This window comes from Sebastes fasciatus, chromosome 21, assembly GCF_043250625.1.
Source record: "Sebastes fasciatus isolate fSebFas1 chromosome 21, fSebFas1.pri, whole genome shotgun sequence".
Classification (NCBI taxonomy): domain Eukaryota; kingdom Metazoa; phylum Chordata; class Actinopteri; order Perciformes; family Sebastidae; genus Sebastes; species Sebastes fasciatus.
Window position 1 is genome coordinate 15,153,314 of NC_133815.1, and position 26,716 is coordinate 15,180,029.

Sequence of the window (26,716 nt, forward strand, 5' to 3'; positions counted from 1 at the left end):
TTAATCGATCGAAACGGTCAATCAGTGTTTCCCAAAGGCCAAGATGACGTCCTCAAATGTCTTGTTTTGTCCACAACTTAAAGATATTCAGTTTACCCTCATAGAGGAGTAAAGAAACCAGAAAATATTTACATTTAAGAAGCTGGAATCAGAGAATTTCAACTTTTTTTCCCTTAAAAAAATGACTCAAAACTGATTGATTGTTGCAGCTCTAATGTCTAATGCCACTTCAAAGAGTCAAACAGAATGCTCACTAAGCTGCGATAGCCACAAAATATCACGATTTCCAAATTTATTTCATACCAGGGAGTCAAATGGGGGGAAAGAAGAACATTCTACAAGGTCAAAACACACATGCTGCGGGAAATAAAGATCCCAATGATCAATTATAGTGTGAGATTGTCGAAGAAAGACTTGACAGACCAAAATGAGAGAGGGACAAAAATGTCTCGGCACAAACAGAGATTTTAACCTCACAGTTTAACTGAGGGTTTTCTGGGGGGGGGGAACACACCCAAAAGCTGAGCATATGTGCGCAGAGAGGAGCAGACATATACGCACTTATATGCACAGTGCTCCTTTTAATGAGCCCCGAACACATGTTAACAAGATGGGGGGAAACATCTTTTGAAAAAGACACCCACAGTTTGGCCGGTGTCCCAGCTCTCTTAGCTTTACGAAAACAAGTCCTCTCATTTTTATGCTCTCTCTCTCCCTCTGTGAAGATACCCACATAATGAGTGTGGTTCCAACACTTTTAAATGCTCTTCTCTCCCCTGGGGGAATAAAACCCACAATGCAGGCCCACTCCCAACACTGTTAAGTGACCCCTCTCCTCCTCACAGTAAGACTACATCTTCCCCCTCCGAATTCTTCTCAACTACCACTTTAAAGCTATCACTTGTTGCCTCTCAGGCAATAAAAAAAACAATATTTCGCAAAGAATTTCAGAACTGATGGTGTGGACGGGGGCTGTTTGTTTGTCCTCACCCTTGTGCGTCTGCCATTCCTCTGTTTTCCACCTTGATTTCACACTCCTTGATCATAGAACTCAGAATAACCTGTGGAGGATATGACAGAGACAGATTGAGCTGACATGTTACCTTTACAAAACTATCTTTGAGTGCATCTATACAGTACTTGTAAACATCTATTTAGTACTGGAGTGGTATAATACAGGTGGTGCGTGGTCTAATTATGTCCCCAGCATGACAAAATAAAATGTACTTCTCTGATTTAATTGCGTGAGCGTTCCAGTTTGGAAAATACTCCCTGTCTCAGAATCTGGTATGCATATACTTCACAGACAGAGCGGATGTGTACGGAGGGAAAAGAAATCAGCTGATCATTAGTCACCTTGGGAAAAATGCTCACATGAAATGGTCCACGTGAGATTTCTGAGACGCAAATAAAAAAGGCAGAGGTGTGAGTGTATGAGTGTGTCTGGGAAATAGGTGAAGAGTCAGACTGTCTGTCAAATAGAAGGAGACCGTCTGGTCCATCACTGTGTGAGTATGTGGATGAAATACTGAATACGTGTGTGCATTTGAGTGTTAGAATCAGTGTCTGAATACGTGTCTCCTGACCTCGTGCTCAGGAGAGAGCTGCTCCATGTCGGCGCGGAGACACCTGAGGCCAGGCAGGAAGTGGTTGACCATCACCTCCTCGGAAATGACTGCACAGCAAGTTAAGGACTTGGAATGGGAAACTAGTACAGTTTAAAAATGCCAGTTGATCCAAAAAGCACCTTGCAGCACCAAGAATGAGTGTATTACTATTCATACGGTAGGAATCACAGTGCTAACGTTTCACTATCTTGGCTGCCGTGCAGGTTTCAGAAAGCCAAAACTGAATAATCTGGGAATGAAATGAATGAAAAAAGATAACAAAACCAACCTTTTTCTCACTACATGTATAGACATAGAAATGAAAAGGTTAGTGTTTTCACACCCAGCAGTTACAAATACTGTTTGGATAGTGCTTCCAGGCATTACCAGATGGGTGCAGTTTACTTCAGGATAATTCAAAATGTTCTCTTCTTGAATAAAAGCAGTTTTTCTTTTAAAAATGTTTTCCTTTGATTGTACAAATTCTTAAAAATATATGTATTGCAAAGTAGGTTTCAGCACAAAGCTACTTTGTCCAGGATCGTATGAGTTCTGCCACCTGTCAGAGCCGGTGGGGAGCTATACGGGACACAGAGTGAACAAATCTATATTTTTAGAAAGATGGGAATGTACAATTTCAGAGCCTGTCACACTGATTACACGAGAACGAAGTGCAGTGGGAGGTAAAGCCTCTGAGGTTAGGGCTATACCTCCTGGACACTACTGCACTGTGAAATCACAGTCTGACAAAGATCCATAGGAATGAACCTCAGACCAGCTGTACTCTATGTGTGTGTGTGTGGGGTGGGGTTGACAGAGTAGAGTAAAGTAGAGAGGGGAAAAAAGTGTGTGAGTGTGAGAAAGGAGAAATAGTAAGGGGAGAAACAATCACAGAAGAGACGGGTGACAGAGACAGAGCAGAGGTAATGTAAACGTGGGTCCTTTCCTGGGAACTGTTACTAACAATTGGAGTCGATGCGCAGTCCTTCCCTTCGTCTCACGCTCTTTCTCGCTCTCTCATCCTTTCCTTTGCTTAACCAACCCTGTAATTACCTCTAGCCCCAAAATGGAGGCAGCTTATTTTCCCTTTCTCCTCCTGCCAAATGACAGGCACACTCTGCCAACACACACACTGAACCACACACACTCATGCAACAGGGGCCACGCTGCTACGTACCACACAGTTGCACAGGCACATTCAGGAGCTAACCGGCGCAGCTATAGCGTTTGTCCGGTTATTCTAACGGCCTTCCCACTGACTCACTGTTACGACAGCTAACACTGGACCCAGGCCAACCTTGACACAGACTTCTAGTAAATCCATTTGGTAATACATATAGGACAGTAGTTACAAAAAGTAGTGAGTTGACTTCTTGGAAAACGTCGACTGTGCTGCACATTTTCCCCCCTAAGCTTCACAAGGCTATCCATCTGTTGTATAGCTAATAGGGGTGTCACGAGAACCGATACTTCGGTACCAAGTCGATGCCAAAATTAAAAAAAAGTGACGGTACTCTTTTTCTTCCATACCAAAGGTACCGTACGATGCCTGTAATGGTCGTTGGTAGGGATGTGACAGTGAGGGCAATTTCCCACCGGTTAATAAACTTGTGACAACACCGGTGTTACCGATTACACCGGACATTTTTTTCAAGAAAGATGACGGTCAACATGTGCAGAGCGTTGACTCTGATCTGCACTGTCGGGTGGGGGTGTGTCTGGCCTCTCCGGTAGGGCTTTTGCTGCGGGGCTCTACCTGGCGCCGCTGCTCTGTGCACACTGGCTGTGAAGGCTCCATCCGACCTCGCGGCGATTACCTCATTAATGTTATTGTTCCCTTATAGCATTGGAATTAAATTGCCAAACAGGTGTGTTTGCTTTTCGCTTCAACAATAAATCCTCTGCCTCCTGCTCCTACTACTCTGAGTGGACAGACCAGATGCGTTCATGGTCAGTATGTAGTGTCCGTCGTCTGACTATACATCGATAACATGATACGCCAAAATGAACAAAATGGGTCAAATCTTTTCATTTATTACTTAAAGTCTACATGCCTCTGTTTTTTTGTAATGTTCAAATGTTTTTAATAAAAGAGTACGTGTTGAATTACAGGGGATTTATTGTTGTTGTTGTTTTTTTTTTTACCGTGATATCGAATTTGGTATCGAGAATCGTGGAAATTTACTGGTATTGGTATCGACTACTAGATTTCTGGTACCGTGACATCCCTAATAGCTAATATTAGGACTATAAATAAAAGTCCTCCCAAAAGAAGGTAAATCCAGGTATATGGCCCAGCTTTCACAGACCATCATGTATGACCTATGGAAGGATACAGCAGCAGGAGAGGGCGCTGTAGGCCTCAAACAGCTGGGTAGCGATGTCGATTCTCTTGTTCTCCACCGTTTGGCTGTTGTTTCCCAGCGCCAGCTTGTGAAGATGTGGCAACACAACTAGAAAAATTAAAAACAAAACACAAAAAAGTAAGTGCACAAAAGAGGCAAATAAAATAAAATAAAATAAAATAAATTAGACATTAGAATTGGACTTTTAAATGTATTTATGTGTCCTTTACATACACTCGTCTCTAAAGCGTGGCTCTGCATTGGGTCCAACCCTTCCAAACGTCCTGATGATCTCCATGTGCAAAGAGTGCTGATCTTGGTACTGAGGGTCTTCCAAGAACGATGCCAGCTGCATTTTTACACGCTCCAGCAGCTACACACACACACGCACACAGAAAGTACATGTTTTAGAATGATTTGTTAAATGATTTATTTAATTAAATGTGTGCAGCTAGTTTTCCTACCTCTTTCTGTGTGACGGTCTCCATGATGGTACCAAAGGCAGGGATAGTAGATATCCTCACTGAGCTAAAAGCAGCAGGAAAGCAAGACAACGGTTTGACCATTCATAGTCACTGTATCCCTATTTTAGGTATTCTCAAATTTCCCAATAAGAGTGTCTTTAAGTAGGAATCAGAATGAGCCAAATGTTATCTGCAAACAGTTTGCAGATTTATTTGGAAATGATTGAATCGTAACACAGAGCAGTCTAGCCTGACATATCTTGGAGTCGATAACGTGTAGTCACAGTCCTGTGGTTTTGACAGGTGGTATCTGTTAGAGGTAAGTCACGATATTGTGTCCTGAATAGTTGTGATGCAACCTTTATGTGATCCATTTTGTTTTTGTATTTTATTTAATTGTACTCATATCACCTTTTTATTTTATAAGTAGGTGTCTGAAATTATTTTATTAATTATTTTTTATATATTTATTATTATTAAATTATTAGTATAATTTATGTTTTTATTTAAAATTTGTTATTATATATGTTTTTGTATATTTTATTTTGTATTATTGTTATTTATAATTATTGCCATTTTTCTCCTCCCTTGTTCTTGAATACTTTGTTTTTGGAATTACAGTTACTATCTGTTATTATACGTGCATATTACTGTATTTGTACTGTATCATTTTTCTTAAGGAAACAATAAAAAGCACGATTAAAAAAAAGAAAAAGAAAATGTTTGAATCATCAGATTGTTGGGTTTTAACCACATTAACCACATTTTAGATGGCTTCAGGTTATGTCATTAGTCGGCTGGGAAGCATAAATCAGGTTTCCTCAAATAATGCTACGATGAACTGAGTCAAATTTACTGGAATCGTCTATTGTTTTTGCATATTTGTTATTACAATGGCACATCAAGTTCCAAGTAAGCATTTATCCTAAAACCACAAAGAGTTAGCACTACTTTGGTTAACACATGTTCTAGGTTTTATACAAATATAGTGATTACATGGTAATGACATGCTGGTAACCACAGTGAAGACTGAGGTGGTTGCTCCCATAGTTGACTTCCAGTTTAGCAGCTAACAGCTTTGTTGATCTAGTAAGTTTATATTTGAATGGGCAGTTGCAACGATGATAATCTGATAACCATTTATCTATATAGATCAGTTAATTTCTTAAAATCTGGCCCATCAATTGGTTGACTCATCAAAGATATTATTATACAGATTAGATCTATAAGGTATATATATTCATCATATAATTTCTTGGGCTAAAAGATAACAATCACAAAGGTAAAAAAGTGGATTTTTTTTAAGTGGATCATTAAATTCCCAAAGCCGTCATGAAAAAAAAATACAAAAACAAAATAATGCATAATAAAAACATCTGACAATACTCAATGATTTATAATGGACTGTGATAAGCAAGATTAATGGGGTGCTGTTAGAGTGATGTTAGATAATCATTCCACTGTCAGTAGGAGCAGGAAAGACCAAAAGATACACTTGAGCCATCTTGGACTCTCTAGTCTGCTGATCGTTGACACAGCAACTTGATATATAGATATATATAAATAAATATATGTTCTACAAGTTGGGTCAAGTGTGTACCCATTAGCGTGTGAATTTCAATACAGAGAATGATGAGATGAGAAGGGCTGCATTCCAACAGTGTCACCACTAATTTTGTCTGATCACAAACATGAAAGCTGGATGTACATCGGCAGCCCAAAAAAATGTTCTTTTGTTTGTAGGAGAGCCGATCTTTGAATAACTATCAAAGCATGGCATGTTTATACTGCGATGAAAAGGACAAATGTGTGCCACAAGATTGAACGAAGGGGAGATTTCACAAGTATTCATCCAATTTAGCCAATCACTGAGAGGCAAATTACTTCAAATTGCTCTAATTTTTTCTTCAACTGAATGTTTGTGGTGTTTAAAAGAAGCTGCCACTGATGTACTTCAGATGTACTGACGGGTAACAAGGTTTTTTTTTTTTTTTTTTTCAAGCTCAGCGAGACAAATTTCTTGGAGGACACTGATTCACACTGTAAGGATGCAGCCCACAAAATGACAATGTTTACAGAGAGGTTTTTTTCTCGTGTCGATTGACTCACAATTCAGGCCCACTGCACAGAGTTATAAGGGCCGGAGCCGCACGGCGATCTACTAATGCTTCACTCATGCCTCGGAGAACCAACTGCAAACCCACCACACAGCAGGATGAGAGAGAGGGAGAGGCAAGGGGAAGGGGAGGAGACAGAGAGAGGAGGAGGAGGGAGGTAAAGATAGAAGATAGAAGGGGATGATATGAGAGAGAAAGAGAGGAAAATAGAGTGACAGGATAAAACCGAGAAAGACGGGTGAAGATAACCAAACCACCGGCCAGGAGGAGGGGCCCCTGCTTAAACGGAGTTAGGGTGGGGAGGAAGAGGGAAAGGGTTACAGATGAGCATGCTGGGACTGTGCTATTGCCGCATGCAGGCAATGTGCACGCACACATCTGGACTGGTAAAGTGTTGCAGACGGATGAGGTGACGAGAGCTGGGTTAGTGTTGCGGATTGATGATGCGCACATGCGTGTTAGTGTTAACAGTGGTTATGCTGATGAACCACCCCATGGCCCAGCCTCGACCTACACAGGAGCAACTCCGCACATCCACTCAAAAACCATCCAAAAGGAGAATTATAAGGAAATACATTGAGAATCGGAAATTGTAAATTTGATAGGAAATCAAATGACTTATTTAACAATAAAGTTAGTGTCTTGAGAAATTGCTCCTGGCTGGTACAGACTTGTTTCAAGTGATGGTTCTCAGGCGGCAAAGAGAAGGGGGGAGAGAGAGACGCGGCGCGGTTTACTGTTGTTGTTGTTCCACTTACATTTCAGGGTCGGAGGACAGTGTGATGAGAGCCGGCACCACTCTCTGAGCTACCAGCGTCTCATTCACCCCCTTCACCAGCAGCTGATCGGATTGGACAGAGCCAGCCGTGATGTCACAGAGGTGGGGCGGGGCATTGGGACAAGAGCGAGCAACACCGCCAATAGATAGAGAGAAACAAAAAAAAAAAAAAAAAAAGCAAAAAACAGAAAAGGGGGAGGGAAAAAAGAAAAAAAACAAACACAAAAAAGATAGGAAAGAAAGTGATATACAATGACAAGAACCATAGCTGCAAGGCACGGAACGGCACTGCATGTATCAAGCATGTGTGTACACGCACACAATCACAATCACAATCACACACACGCACACAAACACACACACACGTGCACACGCATGTATGCAGAAGGAATGGCGAAGCCAACATAGCTAAACTGCACAAATACTCTTACGGTATGGTGAGCGTAAAGCTGTGGGCTCTTTCCACAGACTCCAGGTCAGAATATTATTTCATTCACTTTAAATTGATAAAGTAGTTCTAGATCTGATCTGGGATCTGTGGCAGAGGACCACATTTCAACCCACAGTTTCGGCAATGGTGGACAGCTATAGTCACTATGGAATGGTGACAGTGGGGTGTGTTGGGAAAGGGCAAGTACTTCACAAAACAGGGGGGGGGGACATGAATACAGCCTACCGCTCCTCCTCCCCCAAGTTTAGCTCAACATAGGCCCGGTTCTACTGCTATATCTAGATCCTCAGTCCAATATTTGACCTAAAGTGTGCACTGATCTCAAAGGACGGGCTGATTTGTTATGGTTGTTTAGGCCAGGACTTTTGCCTTGGGAACCTGACAAGGACAAAAACAGGGAGTCGTTTCCCTTGAAAAATAGTGGTGAATTATATTTCAACAAAACCTGAAATACTTAAAAAGTAAAAAAAAAAAAAATGTTCACGAGAAAACATTTCTGATTAAATTATATTTTTCCAACAACACTGAAATAGAACAGGCCTTGAACCTCTTTTGACTTCCAGGGTGCTGACTTCAGCCTTTCTCTGACATGCAGCAGATATTTATGTAGTCTGTCCTGAGACCAGTGCACAGCGAGAGGTGTGATGTTAACTCTAGGAGGGTCTAGTCATACAGCCGGAACCAGGGGCGCCTTATACGCTACAGTACTCACACTTATAAGACAGAGTAGCTAAATATAAATGCATGTGTTAAAACAGCAGCAATAGCAAGCAGAGCTAGCACATGTACAGCAAATAGGTGAACATGAATGTAGTATCTATAATGTAGGACTGCACGGTTGTGTAAGCCTGCAATTTCAGCTCAATAATACAGAATGTTTAGAATGTGTTGTCTAATATAAAGTTACGGTAGTTTAACAGGATAATTACAGATAATCATAAAATGCAACAAATCTATCTGAATTACCATTTTATTAATAATTGTGCAGCCATGTTATATTCTACTGGTATGCACTTTGTAGTAGAGCAGACATTTATTCTTGCTAAAAATGTAAAATGTAAAAATGTTATCTGTGATTAGTTCATTAATGTGCGTGTTTTCTACCTCAAACATCCGCGCTGCAGTACACCGGACCAGTGCAGAGGTATGGACGACTCCGTACCACAGAACAGTGAGCAGCAATTCATGGTACACTGGGTTGGCGCTGAAAAGAGAGAGCATAAGATAAGATACTGGGTAATATTGTGGCAGCTTTTTTTTACACATCAGCCCTGCAAATCAATTACACTATACAGAAGAAAGTGTGTGTCAATGCAAGTCATATTTTTTTAGATATTTAGTGTTATGAAAAAAAAAAAGACAAGCAAAATAAATAAAATGCAACCTATTCAATCTGGTGTTGGGACATAATTTTAATTACTTTACGTGGACTATTGTGAATGCTGTTAATGTGTGAAGCTTGAATCTATTATCACTCACTACTGAAAAACTACTATAGTGTGTTTTAACAGCAGCTACAGTACTCAAGCATGTTACAATTTTAACCAGCACTCTTTGAAATCATCTGTAATAGTTTGTACTAAATTAATTTTCTTTTTGATACTTGCTCTGCTGACATAGTTAACATATCAGCTACTAGAATTAACAAGCTTCTATGAGGGTCAGCATCTGTTTTTCTCAAAGATGATGACAGTTGTTGTACGGATAGTTGTGTCGTTGAACAACCGTTATCAGAGCCTGTTATAAGAATAATGCCTGTTAATGCCTAATGTGAATATTGTCTGTATATTGATGTTTTTTTGTGATTTTATATGCCTCTTAAGCCATACTCCACTATCTCCATGTGCACGTATGCACATGCACACACACACGCATGCAACTCTAACACATTGAACGACAACAAGGACCACAATGGAAATAAGTCCTGTGATGTTTTTGTGTTATCCTTGATGTTCTTTTAACTGTGCATGTACATTGGTGTTGTAACCGTGTAAGTGTCTTTTTAAAAAAATGAATTGTCAAATAAACAAAACAAAAACAAAAACATGAAACTATTAAAAATGACCTTAAAATAAAAATGTTCCATTTCATTTTTGCTTTTTCTAAATGACCAGAAACGATGGTCCCCACTCGGTTAGTGTAGAACGATAGTCCACTGTTGGTAATGTGGGAATTTATTTGTGTGTGTGTGTGTGTGTGTGTGTCTATCTCACCCTAGCTCTACAAAGGAGGCCTTCAGGCTGTCGAGAGGTGCATGGGACAGAGACAAGGTTGTCATAACATCCTCCAGAAAACCCACCAACAACTTGCGATCCTCGTCCTGTACAGAAATTATATAAATGCTTATCAGTTACATCATGTAGGCAACAAATACATTAACATCTACATTTTAACATGAACATATGTGTGCACATTTCTACACATCAGTCAGAGCATTTTGGGACAGCAGACATCTTTGTCACTTTTAACATGAGAAGAATGTTTTGTTGTTCTTGTGTTGTATTGAAAGGTAAATCAAATACAGCATGTTCTGTCCACAGTGTCTTGTAAGTGCTATATCATTTTGTGAACCTAAAAGTCAAAACAAAAACATGTTTGCTGTGTTTTGGGGTGGATTTCCCTCGTGACAAAGAACGATAAAATGCAATGCGGTTCACATTCTATGCATTAACATACATGAAAGTATAGGGTTAAAAAGTAGTCAAAAAGTCAACTACACATGTTCGTACATACATACACGCACATACACACACACACATATATATATATATATATATATACACATTATTACATACATATTACATATTATTATTTATTTTTGAGATGTTGGGATCGGCTTAAATCAGCTTAAAGAGCTCTCTTCGTAGTGTTTTCCAGTCAGCTACTATTTGGCTGTGGTCTGCTATTAATTTACCTGGTTATAACAAGTCAGCACTCCAGTGGCGTAGATAGGAACTGTAGCTTTGCAGAGAATATCGTTCCCTTCTGACGTATCTGACAGAGGAACAAAAACAGAACAAACTAGGTAAACATTTCACTGTATGCACAACTATGGGACAAGATTTGACACTCACACTCTATTTTTCTGCTGTTAAACACTATTACAGCTGTGCTGGACATATCGTGTGAGTAACCATCATCCGTTTTTACCCAGTTAATCAGGGAAATTAAAAAAATATGCCCATACATTTAAATATGACAGGACTGATGAGGTGCAGTCTATTATGTCGTGCTAAGGCATTTGGCAACACTGACTGTGTGTCACAATGTGTTTACAGCGTGCATTACATCGCTGTGGTTTTTACAAAAATCTATTGAAAAGGACAATTGCCATGTAAGGTCACAATGACCTAAACACAGACTGGGACCCAGTGCAAAAACACATTTCATAAATGGCCACAATACCAAAAGCTAAATCACTTGGCAGCCAACTGAGACCAAGCACCTCTTATAACTACAGAAACATGTCCGGAATAAAAAAAAAAGAAGAAGAGGGGAACACCCATACCGGACTCCAAATAGCTTGTTTACATCAACAGTGTCGGCGGGTGAACTCCACCTACCAGCGTTCTCTTGAGAGAGCTGAGAAAAATCTTACAACAAATGCACATCTGTGTTTACGTGTAGGTCTAATCTGCACTCACCGACATTCTCTTCAGATAGTCGGAGGATCTCTTGGAACTGTGGTTTAACCTGAAAAAGGTCATAAAGATAAACAAAATGTCATCATTACATTTATAAATACCATTGACATTTATTGTAAAGTACTATTTCACAGTGGTTCTCAATACCTCACATGGATTTTTGATAGAAATCAGAGACACATTCATTATTCCCTACATGATTAACACTGAAATGGATACTCTATAGTTAGTAGTAATAATAATAATAATAAATTCAACTTATATAGCGCTTTTCAAGGACTCAAAGACGCTGTGTAGTAAACAAATATTTAAAGAAAAACTACAAATAAACAGCATTTTGCATCATCACTGACAGGTCTAATGTTGCATAAGTGCACTGTACACATCAGTAGCAAGAGTGAAGTATTGCTTAGTGAGATTTTTAGCAAAAACTTGTGTGAATGCTAGGACATTACATGTTTTGCAAGGCACAAAATAGTGCACATACATCTCAAACTTAGAATTTAGACACTCAAAATGTCTGAAATAAATTTAGTAGCAAATGGATTAAGGTATTCAGTAAAGCCAAAAAACAGTTGTTAAAACCAAAGTGTTGTGGCAGCACATTTTTACACACATGGTTGTACCTTAGTGTTGGTGAAAATCTTGCCAAAGGTGCGACAGAGCCTCCAGAAGAAGCGAGAGAACTCGTGTACGCAGGTCGTTGACGTCACATTGATACGACTGACGATCTCTATGAGCTGCGGAAGGCTGAAGACAGAGCAGACGAATGGAAATATCAGTGTGTGTGTTTGTGTATGCTTTTGTGACACCGTGTACAAAGCTGACTTTACACGTGTGTGAGTGGGTGTATGTGTGCATTTCTCACAGTTGGTTGACCACCCATAGCAGGCTGTCCCAGCCAGTGGTTCCTTCATGCTCCAGCTGGTAGTCGTAGAGCAGCAGCAGAGCACTCAGCATCTCTCTGCTGCCGATGATGGTCGCCACGTCCTGGAGGGGAGAGGCTGGCCTGGGGAACCGAGTCACTGCAGGAAACAAAAGACACAGGAACAGGAATAGAAACTCAGGAAATGTACTGCATTAAGAATTACTCCTTCTGCTTGTTACTTCTATGTCCTACCCTCTATTGCAGGTATGTCTCCGTTGAGTATGGCTCTGCTGGTGAAGGGTGCGTTCTGCAGCACCACAGCAAACAGAGGAGGGATGAGCGACTGCAGGGCCGACAGTAACACGTGTAGCTTGTGTTCATCCAGACCGTGTTCTCCTTGCTACAGAAAGAGAGAGACATAGAAGGGACAAGAGAAACAAAGAAAGCAAAAGTGAGGAAGTGCAATTTATTGATTTTGTGTGGTCTCGAGATCTGTAGCCATCAACACAACTTAAATGCTTTTGTAGATTTTGCTCATATGCAGAAATAAGAAGGATCAAGGCGGACAAGAGGTTATTCATATGGTGTGTCCATATAGTTCTTTATAGGGTAGACATATTCAAAATGCACATACCTGTAGTGTTATGTGTTGTATTGGATAGTTTTTCTTACAATGTTTATCTACATGAACAATGATGTTCTGGTACATATTCACAGCATTTTTCTATTCTTTCACACATTTGCTCTAAATATTCTTCTGAATATGTCTTTGGCTCAACAAACTAAATTTTTACTATCGGGAGGGGGTGAGAAAAAATGCACAAGGTCACTTACCATAAGTAGTTTCTCTATACGTGCCAACAGAGAAGGAATGAGTGTAGTTTGCAGGCTGCCCAGCTCTGTGGTCCAGGCAGCAAACGCAGGAATGAAGACCTGGTGGACTGCACTGACCACCCGCTCTGACGGGTCCCCAAGTGACAGCAGCATCAGCTCAAAACCCTGGACGACACACACATATTGATGAGCATGAAGATTTACCCGCAAGCATTTGCATTATTGCTAAAACACTGTTTTATGAGAACAAAAAGAAAGTAGAACACTTTTTATGTTAAGATCTGAAAGCTTTCCTCTCATAACACACAAACCTGGGAGTACTTGTCAGCATCATCTATGTAACCCATGATGATACCCAGACTCTTGACCACAGCCTCTCTGACCATGTCAGCCTTATCTTCAGCGAGCATCTGCTGCAACATGGACAACACCAAGGAGCTACGGATCTCCTTCTGCAGACACATAAAGCAAGTTGGTAAGAGAGAGAGGATTAATTTATATTTGAATCATCTATATTCATGTAAAATCTCTTTTTTTAATTTTCTTACAGGCAGGTATGGTGCTAAGGCTCCACAGGACTCTGCCACTAACAATCTCCTCTCTGGATATTTGTGGTTAATCTGCAGAGGAAGAGAGAGCGAGATTTAGAGGAAAACAGGTTTTAAAAGAATTACAGAAACAGAAGTTGAAAGGAGGAGAGAGGTAGACTGGAGGGCAGCCACCGTGGAATGGAAACAACTTGAGTATCATCAACACGCTGACCCTGTGGAAACCGCTATTAGTCTTTCTGGGCAGATTCTCAGCCTTCTGGCAGCTGTTGTTCCAGTAAATGTGTTGAAAATGAGGTGACACAGGTGGCAATGAAAACAAGACTGCTATCATAAATATGTCAGGGACATCATGGAAATAATGATAGTGATTTACTGTGTAAGAATATGCAATCACAACAACATTGAATGCTCACTAAATACAAGACACGCAAGCATAAGATTTGTTTCTAATATATCGCACAAATATTTTTTGCATTAGAGCTTTGAGCATTTCTTGCAAAACGCAAGTCATTTCCTTTATGTCAAATCTACATACGTAAGAGGCAAAGTGGAAACAACAAAAATAGTCGTGGTTAATATTAATGCTCTTGTTTTTGTACTGAAATAGAACAGAGAAACATCCACCATAAAGTGGAAATTAGGTGTCACAGAAAGAAAGAAGAAATGACTCATACAAAAAGTGAACTAAAAGGTTGAGCGCGTGTGTGTAGGTGAAACCCTCTTTGTATTACCGTTGCAGAAAACCAGTGACAGCACATTCAATAACAAAAGGCCACCTGCATGTGTGTGTACTGTACCTGTTCCCAGCACTGAGGAAGTAGTTCAGCCTCGACACGCGTGGGACCCACGTGCCTCGCAAACGCAACACACCCCGTCAAGATCATTTGTCTTTGGAAACACACAGAAACATATGAGAACATACATATCTTGGATGTTAAACAATGGTATCCAACCAGCAGGATAAACTAATAAGCATATTGTTTGATCTACATATACCTCTGCTCATCATCTGGTCTCTTGATGAGGTTAAAGAGGATGTGGAGGAGCTGGTCTCTCTCTTTAGGCTCTGGGTGAAGGCAGGCGGTACATAAGATGAGTGGGATCAACTCCTAAAGGAGAAACGATGAGAGAAAGAAACAGAGATATCACTTTAGATTACTTTGCAAAAGGGCGAGCGAGGTTGAAACACACAGGGAAAGGATTATCGGTAGCAGTCAAGCAGGCCTGGAAGTCTATGGAGGACGGGGAGAATTAAATGTGTTTATAAAAAAGAGGAGAAAATGGGAGAGTGACAGGGAGAAAGAAATACACGGGGTCACCTTTGAAACCAATAGGAGTCTTTCAACACCAGTGAAAACATGCTCACCTTCAATACCTCGTTGGTGTTATACCTTGACTCATTTGGCTTTGGAGTCACGCACATACAATTAGAGCCACGTACTGCGGAAACTTAAATAGTGCATGCACACACCAGGACACACGGCTGCATTTAGAGAGACACACACACACACACACACCTATTGCACTAGTTCCCCTACTTTAACACAGCTCTATCCCAGAGTTCAGATAGAGTTTATGGACCTTCCAGCCAGAGGGGAGAGAGCTCAGCCGCCCTTGATACAGGGCCTCCACGGCCAAATTGTGGTCAGCCCTAAATTCCCGCCACACACACCCAAATTAGAGAGTGCATACAGAGTTAAAAATATGTTTTTTTTCAAACAAACTCTGTTTTTTTTTCCCAGAAAGATATCATAGTTTCCTGCCAAGCGCTGGAAGAACGAGCAAAACCCCAACGCTGGACGGACAGATGGACCCGACAGACACTTGGGTAAAGATAGGCTGCGATGAGTCACTTCGCTCAACGCTGGACCAGCCCTATGAAGTCAATGCCATGTTGGCTATCTTTTAAAAAGTAAAAATATGACATTGAAGTTTAAGAGGGTCATTTTAAGTGGTTTTAAATGACGACTTCAATACGGGTGAAATCAGTTCAAGCGTCAAAAAGCAGCAAATGAAATGCATTCAGGGAAATTTAAACTGTCACATTCGATAATATTCTGCCCTGGCCTCTAAAAATACCATGCATCCTCCCAAAAGAGACATTTTTTGGAGACTTAACAGCACTGGCCTGATAAAACAAATAAAAGGAATTCAGCACACATCTGAAAATGCCAGAAACCATGCTGACCCCGTTCTATTTCCGTGTGAACTCCTGTGCGTCTGATGTGAAGACTCCTTCAGGAGGTTAAACATCTGACCAGTCCTGGATAAACATTGTGGGCAGGTAGAGTGGACAGCACGACGCCAGGACCCGGAGGCTTTACTTCAAAGAGCAGAGCGACTGCACATTCCAGTCCGAGAAGGCAAAATGTTGATTTCCACATTCACATCCTACCTTAACAACTCCTATCAAATCTTCATTATAAAATGTAAGATCTTTGTAACAGTTTTCTGCCTGTTCTCACATTTAAATAATCAAATGAAGTGCGTATAAGTGCTGGTATTAACCTTAGGGCTGTCAAAGTTAACGCGATAATAATGTGGTAATTCAAATTTCTTTTAACGCCACTAATTTCTTTAATGCATTAACGCAATTGATCTTTCGGAGGTTGTAGCAGGCTCAGTTTTAAGGCTAGTAGTGAAGATACTGGCATCATATGAAACTAGAAAACCTAAGGAATCCATTGGTTCCAACTACGTTATACTAGCTTGTTGCAAATAAGGTTAAATAACGCTCCAAACTTACACTAAATTTTTGCGAGGATAAACTGTCATGGCCATTTTCAAAGGGGTCCCTTGACGTCTGACCTCAAGATATGTGAATGAAAATGGGTTGTATGGGTATTGGCTTTATCATGTTATATGATTTGAGCATATTTTTTATGCTAAATGCAGTACCTGTGAGGGTTTATGGCCAATATTTGTCATTGTTTTGTGTTGTTAATTGATTTCCAATAATAAATATATTCATATGTTTGCATAAAGCAGCATATTTACTCACTCCCATGTTGATAAGAGTATTACATACTTCAAAAATCTCCTTTTGAGGTACATTTTGAACAGATAAAAAATGTGTGAATAGTTTGTGATTAATCACGATTAACTATGGACAATCATGCGATTAAATATTTAAATATTTAAATATTAAAAGAAGTCTACATTATTACCATAATCAATAAAAAATTTAAACAGAGATGACTGTTTTGTAGCACAAGTAAATGTCCATACAATGCGGTATCACTATGCCTTACAAGATTCTGTGTGTTATGATTTTGTTTTATTTTAATTGTGACTTGCTGAACAGGCGTCGCTCCTCCAGGTGCCTATTTTTTTTCAATCCTTTTATTTTTAATCCACACACTGACTTTCTACTGTAGTGTCAGACAAACCACATCTTCAGAGTGTAAAAACACTGCCTGTCATTTGAGTTGTAACTTAACTCCTAATCTTTTTTCTCGGAACAGCCCTGATAAAACTGCCCATTCTCTTTGTCTTGCTAGTAGTTCGTTAAAGATCACAGTTAATCTTGTCAGTAGAAAAAAGGAAGTCAATCGTTAAAGCATACATTTACTCTCTTCATAGTGATACCACTTCTTGTAAAGCCTGGACATACCCTTTAATTGCATATTAAATAGAATTAAGAAAATAGTGCTGTAGCAATTGACCATAAATCAAGCCCAAAGAAAAGGAGAATATACAAGCACATTGCATTATGCTACAGTACAGTACAGTATTTAGAGGAAAAACATCATGTTTAATGATTTACAGTGTCTGATATTACAGCCAGGTGGCAGGCAGAGTTACAATGCATCGTTCCACCGTTTGTTCTTAAGTGGGTGTCACGTTCAGACACCTAAAGGCGTGTCTCCTCTCCAGGCTTAGAAAGCTTCAAGTTGCAAGATGGAAGTGCGAGCAGCTGTGTGTGTGTATGCAATGTCATGGTCGGTGAATCTAACGGATAGAGTACAAAGTCCACACCACTCAGACCCAGAGGCTTAAACGTTCTAATCTTTGTCATCCCCCCCCCCCTCTATCTTGATTTTGCAAACAGATTACGTTCCCCATAACTGTGAGAGGTTGACTAAAACAACATATCCATTGTGATATGCAAAGCAGTCCCGACTGAGAACTACTCCAACCAGACTTACCTCTTTCGAACACTCACATTTCGTGTCTAATAAAGTTTCAACACCCTGTGTGCAAAAAATGCAAGCGCGTAGGATTTGTATACGCACGGACACACACAGGCACAAATTGCATGCAAGCAGTTATGTGTGGACAGAACACCTGTGCAGGTGTCTGCATTATAGCAAAAGCTTGTTAATGTCTAATCTATTTTAAAATCTCCTTCCCTTTGCCCTCTGTTATTAGGAAAAAGCTGGTTTACAGTTAGTTACCTGGAATCACTGCACACTTCAAAAACAAAAACACTTTTCTTTGGTTTTATTTAGCCATAATATAGCATAAAGCCACTTTTAAATAGCTTGCTAGAAAATGTTATCAGATTAATTAAAATCACAGCAGAATCTCAAAAGCCACAGCAAATAAATCAAGACAGGGAACCAATCAGAAGTGAAGATACACTGGGTTTAACAGTACATGACCCACCTACTGTAAGGCTAAAACTGCATACCTGAAGCCACCTTTACATATTAGCTCATATTTTGGCTGTAAATCAATTTTTCAATTTCCTTTTATGGCAATGCAATAACGACAGTCATTAGCACTTTACAGAAATTTCAGCGCCAAAGTGCTAATTAAAAAAAGTGAATAATTATGGCAAGTCAGACTCTAATGTGGCAGCAGTTGTAGCCGACAGGAGCAGGGCGTTAGTTGTGTATTTTTAGGTCATACGTATGAGAACCATGCGGATGAGTGCGTGACAGACTCACCTGGCAAAGATGTGCAACCATTCTCTAGAAGAGAGGCATGCATGAGAGTGAGAGAATGAGTGAGACGAAAAAAGAGAAGAGTAAAAAATAAAACCAGCGAAAGGACAGCAAATGTGAGTGGTGGTGGGGGACAAAAAACAGCAGAGGAGAAACAGTGATGATGACACTGGTGAAAAAACAAACAACATCATAAAAGAAGGTGAAATTCCCAATAAATAGATAGACACAAGTCAGCTGGGTATTTGAAGGTTACGAATGTTTTGTCACTGCAAATGTCTTAAATGAGCTCTTTATTCATGCAGCTCGCTGGCAGAAGACACAGTCAGATCTGGAGGTAACAAGCAGAAAGGTGCTAAGTGCAGCATTAGTACATGACAGTTAGTACAAACACTAAATAGAACACTGGAAGCCTTTATACGTTGTGTAACACTACACTGACATGTTGGATTTTGGGAATGCCCTGTGGCACTAACAAAGAAGAGGTTGGTGTTCTTTCAAAGCAAACAGAACTCTTCCTGACAATAGCAGATTGTGAAATGGGTGAATCACCCAACAGAAAAATCACTTCCATCCTGTGGATCTCCTTCAGGAAAAGGTTACGAATTGGTTACGAAAGACAAAGTTTGGATGGGAATTTGCAAGCTGAAGATGACCATTAAATTTTCACCTTGCTTAGCCCTGCTGCTGAGTGTGTATCTATTGGATCCTACGAGCAGGAGCCTGTGATGATGACACTAATGAAGGGGCTACAGGGAGGAGGAGGAGGAGGAGGAGAAAAGGAGCATCAGAAGTGGGGTTACCTCTCGTTTGGCCAGAAGGACATTAGGGACGATGTGAGGGAGGCAGCGGCCCAGCATTAGCATCACACTCTCTTCGCTGTCTGCTATACGAGACACCTGGAAAAGAGAGGGGGGACATTATGGACCGTACTGTATGTTATCATAAATGTACTGTTTGTAAGTCTGCATGAAAATGTGCTGACCTCTACTCCCAGGCGGCTGTCGGAGCACATTCTGCAGAAGGACAGCAGGGCTTGCAGGAAGGCCGGGGACAGCTTCCTGCGACACCACAAACGACAAGAGACAAAAAAACAGTCACTACAGTCCGTACCACTTAATCTATACTGCTCTGACCACTGAATGATGGGCCTTCCTGCCAGAGAGCATAGTGCCGCCACTCTCCCATGTCACTGCTGTGCATTTCAGTGGAATAAAAAAAAATAAATCTATAGATAGATGGAGTTTGGCTACAAGATAATACAGCAGCACTGGGACCTGTTCAATAGCAAATGATGGCCAACTGTATTTTGCCACTATTTTTTTGGGTACAACTGCACATGAATCTGATAAAAGTAGAAATATATGAGAATAAATAGGAACAGCCTGGTGTCCTAAAAATTACATTCCCATACAACTAAACTGTATTGTGAATTACGTTTAGAGGGAAACGTATTTTGTCGCGGATTACGCTTGTTTTGACGTATCACAAATATGCTTGAAGTGATAGTCCGCGTAGGTAGGAGGATGGGTAAAGAAAACGGTCACTTATTTCAATCATATTGTGTTTTTACTAAATCTCACCAAATAGTTGTTGCATTTTGCTTCAACTTACAACGTCAACAACATGTCTAAAACTATTTAAAAGTGCGCGCGTAGTCCGGGAGGAAATACGTTTCCCTCGAAACACAATTGTGATTGCAGTTTAGTTTTATGGGAACGTAATTTTGTAGTAGACAGGGTTGATAGGAAACACAGTATTCCATTGACTGGATGATTCCCTAGATGCCACTGCACTAAATATACTACAGCACGGGTGGGACAGTGGTAAGATATGTTTATACATGAGCAAAAGTCAAAAGTTCAATTCCCACCAGGACTGCCATATGCTCTGAGGACATTAAGTAAGTACAGATACTGGCAAATAAGTGCTGTTGCATTCTCCATTGTGGCTGCATAGGCTGATAACTACCTCCATCTAGTGGTTATATTTAGTAACTACACTGAGATGGGCTGTTACAGCATACTGAATATCATTTTCTGTAGTCTAGATTCAAGTACCTCACAGAAAATCTGTAAGGATTTGAGTTACACAATCTAATGTATCATTATTCTATACAGAAAGAATATACAGAATTTTCACCTGTTAGGCTGATCAAACTGGACAGGAGGCCGACTCTTAAGCTTGTTGTGGGACTGTGGGTGAGGCTGTGAAATGTTCTGAGTAGTGGGAGGGTCCGGGATAGTTTCAGGCTCTGAAACCCCCCGGATGTCCAGATACTGGCCGTTATCTGTAGGAGGCTGAGGGTAAGACGAGATTAAGTTAGAATGAATGGGTGAAACGTCTGGGTCTCTGCCAAACTACATCAAGAAATGTGCAAAGGTTCACTTTCTATCACTTTTTTTTATTGCAGGACACTGGTTCTATTAACATAAGTCTGTGCATTATACACTCAAATTGACCACATACCACGGAGAGAGGGTCAGTGGTGGTGGTGGAGGAGGAGGGGTTCGATGTATTCTGGGAGCCCAGGTCCAGAGTGGCCGGAGGTGGGGAGGACACAGTCCTCTTCAGTGTATGAATCTCACTGTTATGTAGGGGACAGGAGACATGAAAGGACACAGTCAGAAAACAACATATAATACTTCTTAGTGAAGAAGTGAGTCAACGAGACCAAAATCTTCCATCCAAAAAGTAGCGGCAGAACAGTTCTGTTAAATGCCTCGACAATTTTGGATTGTGGTAAAGCCGATTTGTCTGAATCTTAATAATTCCACATGGAAGGAAAATAGGTTCTCAGAGCAGGGTTTCCTCTGTAATTTTGTGCTTGGGGGACATTTCCATACTGGTTCTACCTCATGGCCTGTTTTGGTCACAGTTATGGTCTGAAGTGCTGAAAACATTTCCAGATTTTCATGCTTCTAATTTCCACCCTAGTGGTAAATGTTCTTTTTGTAATGGCATAGAAATAGATGTGTGTGAGCATCACAGCATTCTAACAGTGGTCATATGATTAATAGGACATATAGCCCAACTATAGGCAGCGTCTTACTAGGAATCCCCACTGGAAGCGAGATATAAGAGAGAGGTGAGTGGCGCGTGACCGTTCTGTCATCCAATTGACATTGACTCCGCCTTCCGTAAACACCTCTGCCCGTCCATCAGTAGCAGCTCTTTGGGAGCGGAGTGGACAGCAGCTCACTAACCTGCCTTGACCACGGTGACTGACAGCGGATGTTTACTGAACCAAAATAGTTTTCATGTCGGCTCCATGAGAAGAAATCAATAGTGTTTGTAGACCTATGTATTCATTAATCGATTTTATTCCGCCGACCACCGTAGCGAGTGACTTTGTAGTGAAACAGGCGTGCTCACAGACAGACTGGGAGCCTTGATCAATCAATACAGATACGGTTAATAAGTTCAAAACACATATACAGCAGGATATATGTGTGATTTAAACAGCTGTCCACGCTTCACTAAACGCGACAAAATATAATTGATACATTAAATAAAGTGGAAGCGTATCTGTTCTGCGAGACGCTTGATTGACCGATAGCAAAAACATTGACTGTCCCACATACTGACTGATTCACTCGTATATTAAAACAAACATGCACTCAGGCACACACCTCTGCAGCTTCTTGATCTGCTCGGCTAGGCTCTGCTTCTCATTGTTGAGGAGGCTTATCTGGTATTCCAACTCTTGGACGACTTCTGTCTGTTGCTATAAAGGGACAAAAAAAGATCATACAGACACTTTATTAGCTCAGCTTAAGAGTGGGTACTCCCATAAGTCAAAACTTCTTCATCAGTTTCTCAGACTTTATTGAAAGAAGAAGCTACTTTTCATTTAGTTCCACAGCCTTTTACTGAAACAATGTCAATGTAGAGGGGGCCATTAGGTTTTTCCATCATCATCATCACCATTATCATCATCATCATCATCATCATCATCATTCATGCTCTGTAGACCATTTCCAATAATTAGCTGTGATGAGGCAGAGTAATTGACCTTCAGGGGAAACTGGCGTTGTCTCTCAAAGACAGCTGTCCAGTATACAACTTTAAATCATGCAAATAAATGAGGTTAAAGAGTGAGAGTAAGAATAACCATCTTTACTTTGGAATAGGTACAATTTTCTGATCACAAAGCTTTTGATGCAGCCAAAGGCAAAATACCTTACTGACAACAATCCAACATTGATGGATGGAAGGTACAAACTCAAGAAGAAGCACTGTACATCCATGAATTACAAACCATACATGTACATACACACCGACACACAAACCTGATGCGAGAGGTCAGGCTTCTTTGGGAGCTCTGGGGCGATGCAGTTTCCCGGAAAATCGCCGAAATCCACCCCTACCGACACTTCGACCGTGTCCCGAGGAGAAGGGAGGGGGGTACCGCAGTTCCTGTAGAGCTGTAACAGGTCGGGGGGTTTGGGGGTGTTGAGGCCGACGTCATCCCACAACTCGAAGTCCTGGAACGAAATCAAAAGCAAATAATTAAACAAAACTCATTTGTGGCAGAAGTGGGCGTGTCCCCTTGAATAGATAAAGCAGGACACCATGCAAGCTCAGAACAGGACAGCTGATCCGAGTTGTTGAATTTATTTATGGTCACATGACCCTAACACGGCTCTTAGATCAGTGTCATCATGCTTGCAAGTCTCTTATTTTAGCCTTAGGAATAAAAAGACTTTTAAGAAGTAGGCAGAAATAAATGATATGAAAATGGTTAACTTTCAAACATACAACAGCCAGAAGAATATTTACCTGATCATCATTTTCATCAGAGAAGGTGATGGATGAGAGTTTGTTTTCGTTTTTTAATAAATATTCATTCACAAGGAAGTTTAAGGCTCTTTTCTCCAGTGGGCGTATGGGCTCCTGAGGCAGAGAGGAAAGAGAAGCTGTGAAATGATTTACTCAAGGTCTCGCAGTAATAGCATCACAGGGGTTTTTAAAAAAGGAACACATTTATTCTTTATATTCATTTGAAAAAAAAAAGGAAAAGGAAGTCACAAATCTTTTCATTCCCAACACTTAAATTTCCCACCTGAATTTCAGGACTCGACTTGAAGTTTTTTCTCTCCTGAGAGGGCACTTCGCTCTCTGAGAAATTGAGAAGATTTTAGATGAGTTTGAAAGGATGCTGAGAGTTATTCATCTAGAGGAAATTCTCTTAGAAAAAAAAAAAAAAAAGAGAGAGAAAGCTGTAACAAAAGAGGGTTTCAGGTGGAGAAGAAGTTAAAAGTACGCCACACCTGCTGCCTGAGTCAAGTTGGCGCGCAGAGCCTGAATGGTATCCTTTGCTTTCCGTAGCTCAAACTCCAGCACTGGACAGGAAGTGACAACACACACACACAGGAAATGCATCCAACCAAAGACAGGGAACAAACAAATAAAACAAAGATGGGCATGAAAAACAAAACAACCACACACGAAAGATTGTAAGAGTCATAAAAACAAAACAACAAAAGGGGATACATGCAAATCATGGGTCTAAGGAACGCATGCAGCAGAGGATCATGGTAAAGCCGGCTGGATGACAAGTGTGTGTAATGCATTGAGACACATCTCAATGGTAGGGTTTTCCTGCCCTCGTTTTCCTCCCATTAACTTTTACTTAAAAAAAAAAATGGGAGTCCAAAGTTACTTCAAATCGTAGCTGAGGTGAGCAAATCTATTCAAGCTACTGAAATGTAGCCTTGATAATCTAGGAGCTGTCTGACAAAGGATTTTTTCCAGGCAAATACCTTACTGCCAAGTAATTAAATCATTTGGTTTCAAGCCACTCAAAGGACAGCCACTGCTCAGGTTTGTTACTTCTTCTAGGCCATCATACATATATGAACAACACAATCCAAATCGTTTCTGACGTCTTATACGATCAGAAGCAGCAGACATTTGGATAAAATTGTTGATTTGTACATTGAAATTTGAAACTAACACTGAATAAAGAAAAAAGAAACACACAGGATTCTTAGACACGTTAGATTTAAAAAAAAAGAAGAAAAACACACGCAAAAAAGTAAGAAGCGATGGAGCAGGAGAACTATGTTGCATAGCTGTGCACTGAAAATCTGCCATCTGATGGGATCCTGTTGATGTCCCCTAATCTGTTATCTAATATCTAGGAATGTGGTTCAACAGGTATAGTAGAAGGTTTTAACATACTAGCATGGAAAGTGCAAAAGGCATGTAAAATGTTCAATTCATCAATCTTTACTATAATAATTTCCTGTTTCCACAAATTTAAGAATACTAAATCCCTGCAAAAAATAACACATTAATTGGACTTTTGCTGACCAAATCCACCCACTCTCACTCCATCAATCCCTACCCTGTCGAGCAGATCAAGAGTGCACAGGATGCAAGCGCAACAAAATGGAAAACCAAGAACTGAATAACGGGGAGAAGGTAAAACAAAACAAAAAAAAAGCAAAAAGCTAGTCTGGATGGAGTGACTTGTCCAGTATTGTTCACTGGGGTTTGATCAACGTCAGGAGGAAGCCAGAAAACCCAGAGTCAGACAGCTGGGGGCAGGCATCTTGGCAAGAAGAACAGGTCGTGGGGATGAGAGTGGGGGGTGGGTGAAGAGGGAACAGAGGAGGGGCGAGGTGCCAATTTGGTGAATAATAGTCTTTTTTTTTCTTTTTTTTTTTTAAAGATGCAAAATTTGTAGTTGGGAGAATGGAACCAACATCTCTGCTGCATGGTTTCTACTGTGCCCTGGCTATACATTAATGTACAGTATGTTTTCATAAACTGATAAAAGCCCCAAACCATAAAGCAAGCTATATATCTCCCTGACATTTATAATTAATAGACATGTAAACAATCCTATTATAATACAGAAAGACGCTAATTTTCATGCTTTGCAGTGATGTACAGTACAGAAAGAAAACATAAAGCATAGAATATGCCATTAGTTTGTGCACAATTCCATACTGCCGTTATGGATTGGGGCTTTTCGGGACTCCTTGACTAACACTTACCGACCAAATGGGTGGATGACTACAGAAAGCTGGTAATGGATAATGTTAACCACTGTACTATGGGGGCTAAAAAGTTATGTTTTCATGTTGAAAACACGAGGCAGATTAAGTTGACATTACAGGATAAAGTCCCCTGTCCCTTCTGCATTAATGTTTAAAGTAAAAGGCTGATTCATCTTGTTTGTTTTCCTTTAGTCAAGTGTAAAAATACTCACAATATCTGAAAACCAACAAGCTGCTCGTAACCGAGCAGCTGCTCTTAAAACCAGCGTTCTGCGATGAGGCGCCATCGGCGTCAGCCTTAACTGTTAATGTATTTGGTGAAAACTATGTGATGGTGTGTCACGACAGAGCCACAGGGGGAAGGGGGTGTGATTTGAAAACAATGCTGAGACAGGTCCTGTACCAAAAATACCACAGACTGACTCAACAGTGTGAGAGTTGATGGGAGGAGGCGTGAACACCTCTAGTTAAAAGTTAAAGAAAGAAACATACAGCATGTTGGAAGAATACAATGTTGATCCAATATAAGGCTGCACAATTAATCGATTATTAATCTTGATCACGATTTTGGTTGTGATTGACTACGATATTGACGTTTAAAAATGCATGCTCCGCTGATAGAAAACTCTGCTCCATATCTAATCAAGTGCTGCCTGAACTAACAGCCAGTCACAAGGGAGCGATCTAGATGATTTGGCTTCACTTTTGGGGAGCTGTCATGCTGCTGCGCGCGCACCCTATACAGTGGCAACCTGGGAACATTTTATTTATTTATTTTGATGCAAAAATGTGTAGGCTACATTAGCAGGAATGTAGCACAACATGGAAATGAAAGCAGTGCTAATGTGAAAGTGCAATAAAAATATTTTGTCCCTAAAATCAATGATTAATCGTGATCTTAATATTGATAAAAAATAATTGTGATTATTATTTTGGCCATAATCGTGCAGCCCTAATCCAATATTTTTGAAATGCATAGTCTGTTGATTAACTTAGTCCGACCTGGCTAGTTTAAAAACTCAACAAAACAGAATGATAGTGTGAAAACACAACAACACTATTAGTTTAGTGTGGGTTCTGACATCAACTGTGTTAAAAAAAAATATGCTTATTATTTTGTTATCACTATAAAAGCAGCTCTTATACAGCTGTGCCATT

General features: G+C 40.4%; 1 protein-coding gene across 10 annotated transcripts in view; it reads right to left on the reverse strand.

Annotated features, from left to right (window-relative positions):
- Positions 1–26,716, reverse strand: part of relch (RAB11 binding and LisH domain, coiled-coil and HEAT repeat containing) — a 37,703-nt gene that overhangs the window by 1,892 nt on the left and 9,095 nt on the right. Inside the window, exons 3-30 of one of the 10 annotated variants that reach the window (XM_074622455.1) lie at positions 23,822–23,893; positions 23,614–23,669; positions 23,331–23,444; positions 22,829–23,035; positions 22,181–22,275; positions 21,018–21,135; positions 20,691–20,848; positions 19,534–19,609; positions 19,352–19,447; positions 18,552–18,575; positions 14,656–14,768; positions 14,457–14,547; positions 13,657–13,728; positions 13,420–13,560; positions 13,109–13,273; positions 12,527–12,674; positions 12,275–12,431; positions 12,033–12,156; positions 11,407–11,455; positions 10,677–10,756; positions 9,976–10,082; positions 8,867–8,966; positions 6,526–6,608; positions 4,417–4,480; positions 4,187–4,325; positions 3,944–4,060; positions 1,587–1,675; positions 991–1,061 (exon numbers count right to left, since the gene is read on the reverse strand). In XM_074622455.1, coding sequence (XP_074478556.1) covers positions 991–1,061; positions 1,587–1,675; positions 3,944–4,060; positions 4,187–4,325; positions 4,417–4,480; positions 6,526–6,608; positions 8,867–8,966; positions 9,976–10,082; positions 10,677–10,756; positions 11,407–11,455; positions 12,033–12,156; positions 12,275–12,431; positions 12,527–12,674; positions 13,109–13,273; positions 13,420–13,560; positions 13,657–13,728; positions 14,457–14,547; positions 14,656–14,768; positions 18,552–18,575; positions 19,352–19,447; positions 19,534–19,609; positions 20,691–20,848; positions 21,018–21,135; positions 22,181–22,275; positions 22,829–23,035; positions 23,331–23,444; positions 23,614–23,669; positions 23,822–23,893 — 2,926 coding nt within the window. Of the gene's footprint in view, positions 1–990; positions 1,062–1,586; positions 1,676–3,943; positions 4,061–4,186; positions 4,326–4,416; positions 4,481–6,525; positions 6,609–7,291; positions 7,375–8,866; positions 8,967–9,975; positions 10,083–10,676; positions 10,757–11,406; positions 11,456–12,032; positions 12,157–12,274; positions 12,432–12,526; positions 12,675–13,108; positions 13,274–13,419; positions 13,561–13,656; positions 13,729–14,456; positions 14,548–14,655; positions 14,769–18,551; positions 18,576–19,351; positions 19,448–19,533; positions 19,610–20,690; positions 20,849–21,017; positions 21,136–22,180; positions 22,276–22,828; positions 23,036–23,330; positions 23,445–23,613; positions 23,670–23,821; positions 23,894–26,716 lie in introns of those variants that run through there. The other 9 variants (XM_074622456.1, XM_074622454.1, XM_074622462.1 and 6 more) reach the window with 9 other exon arrangements.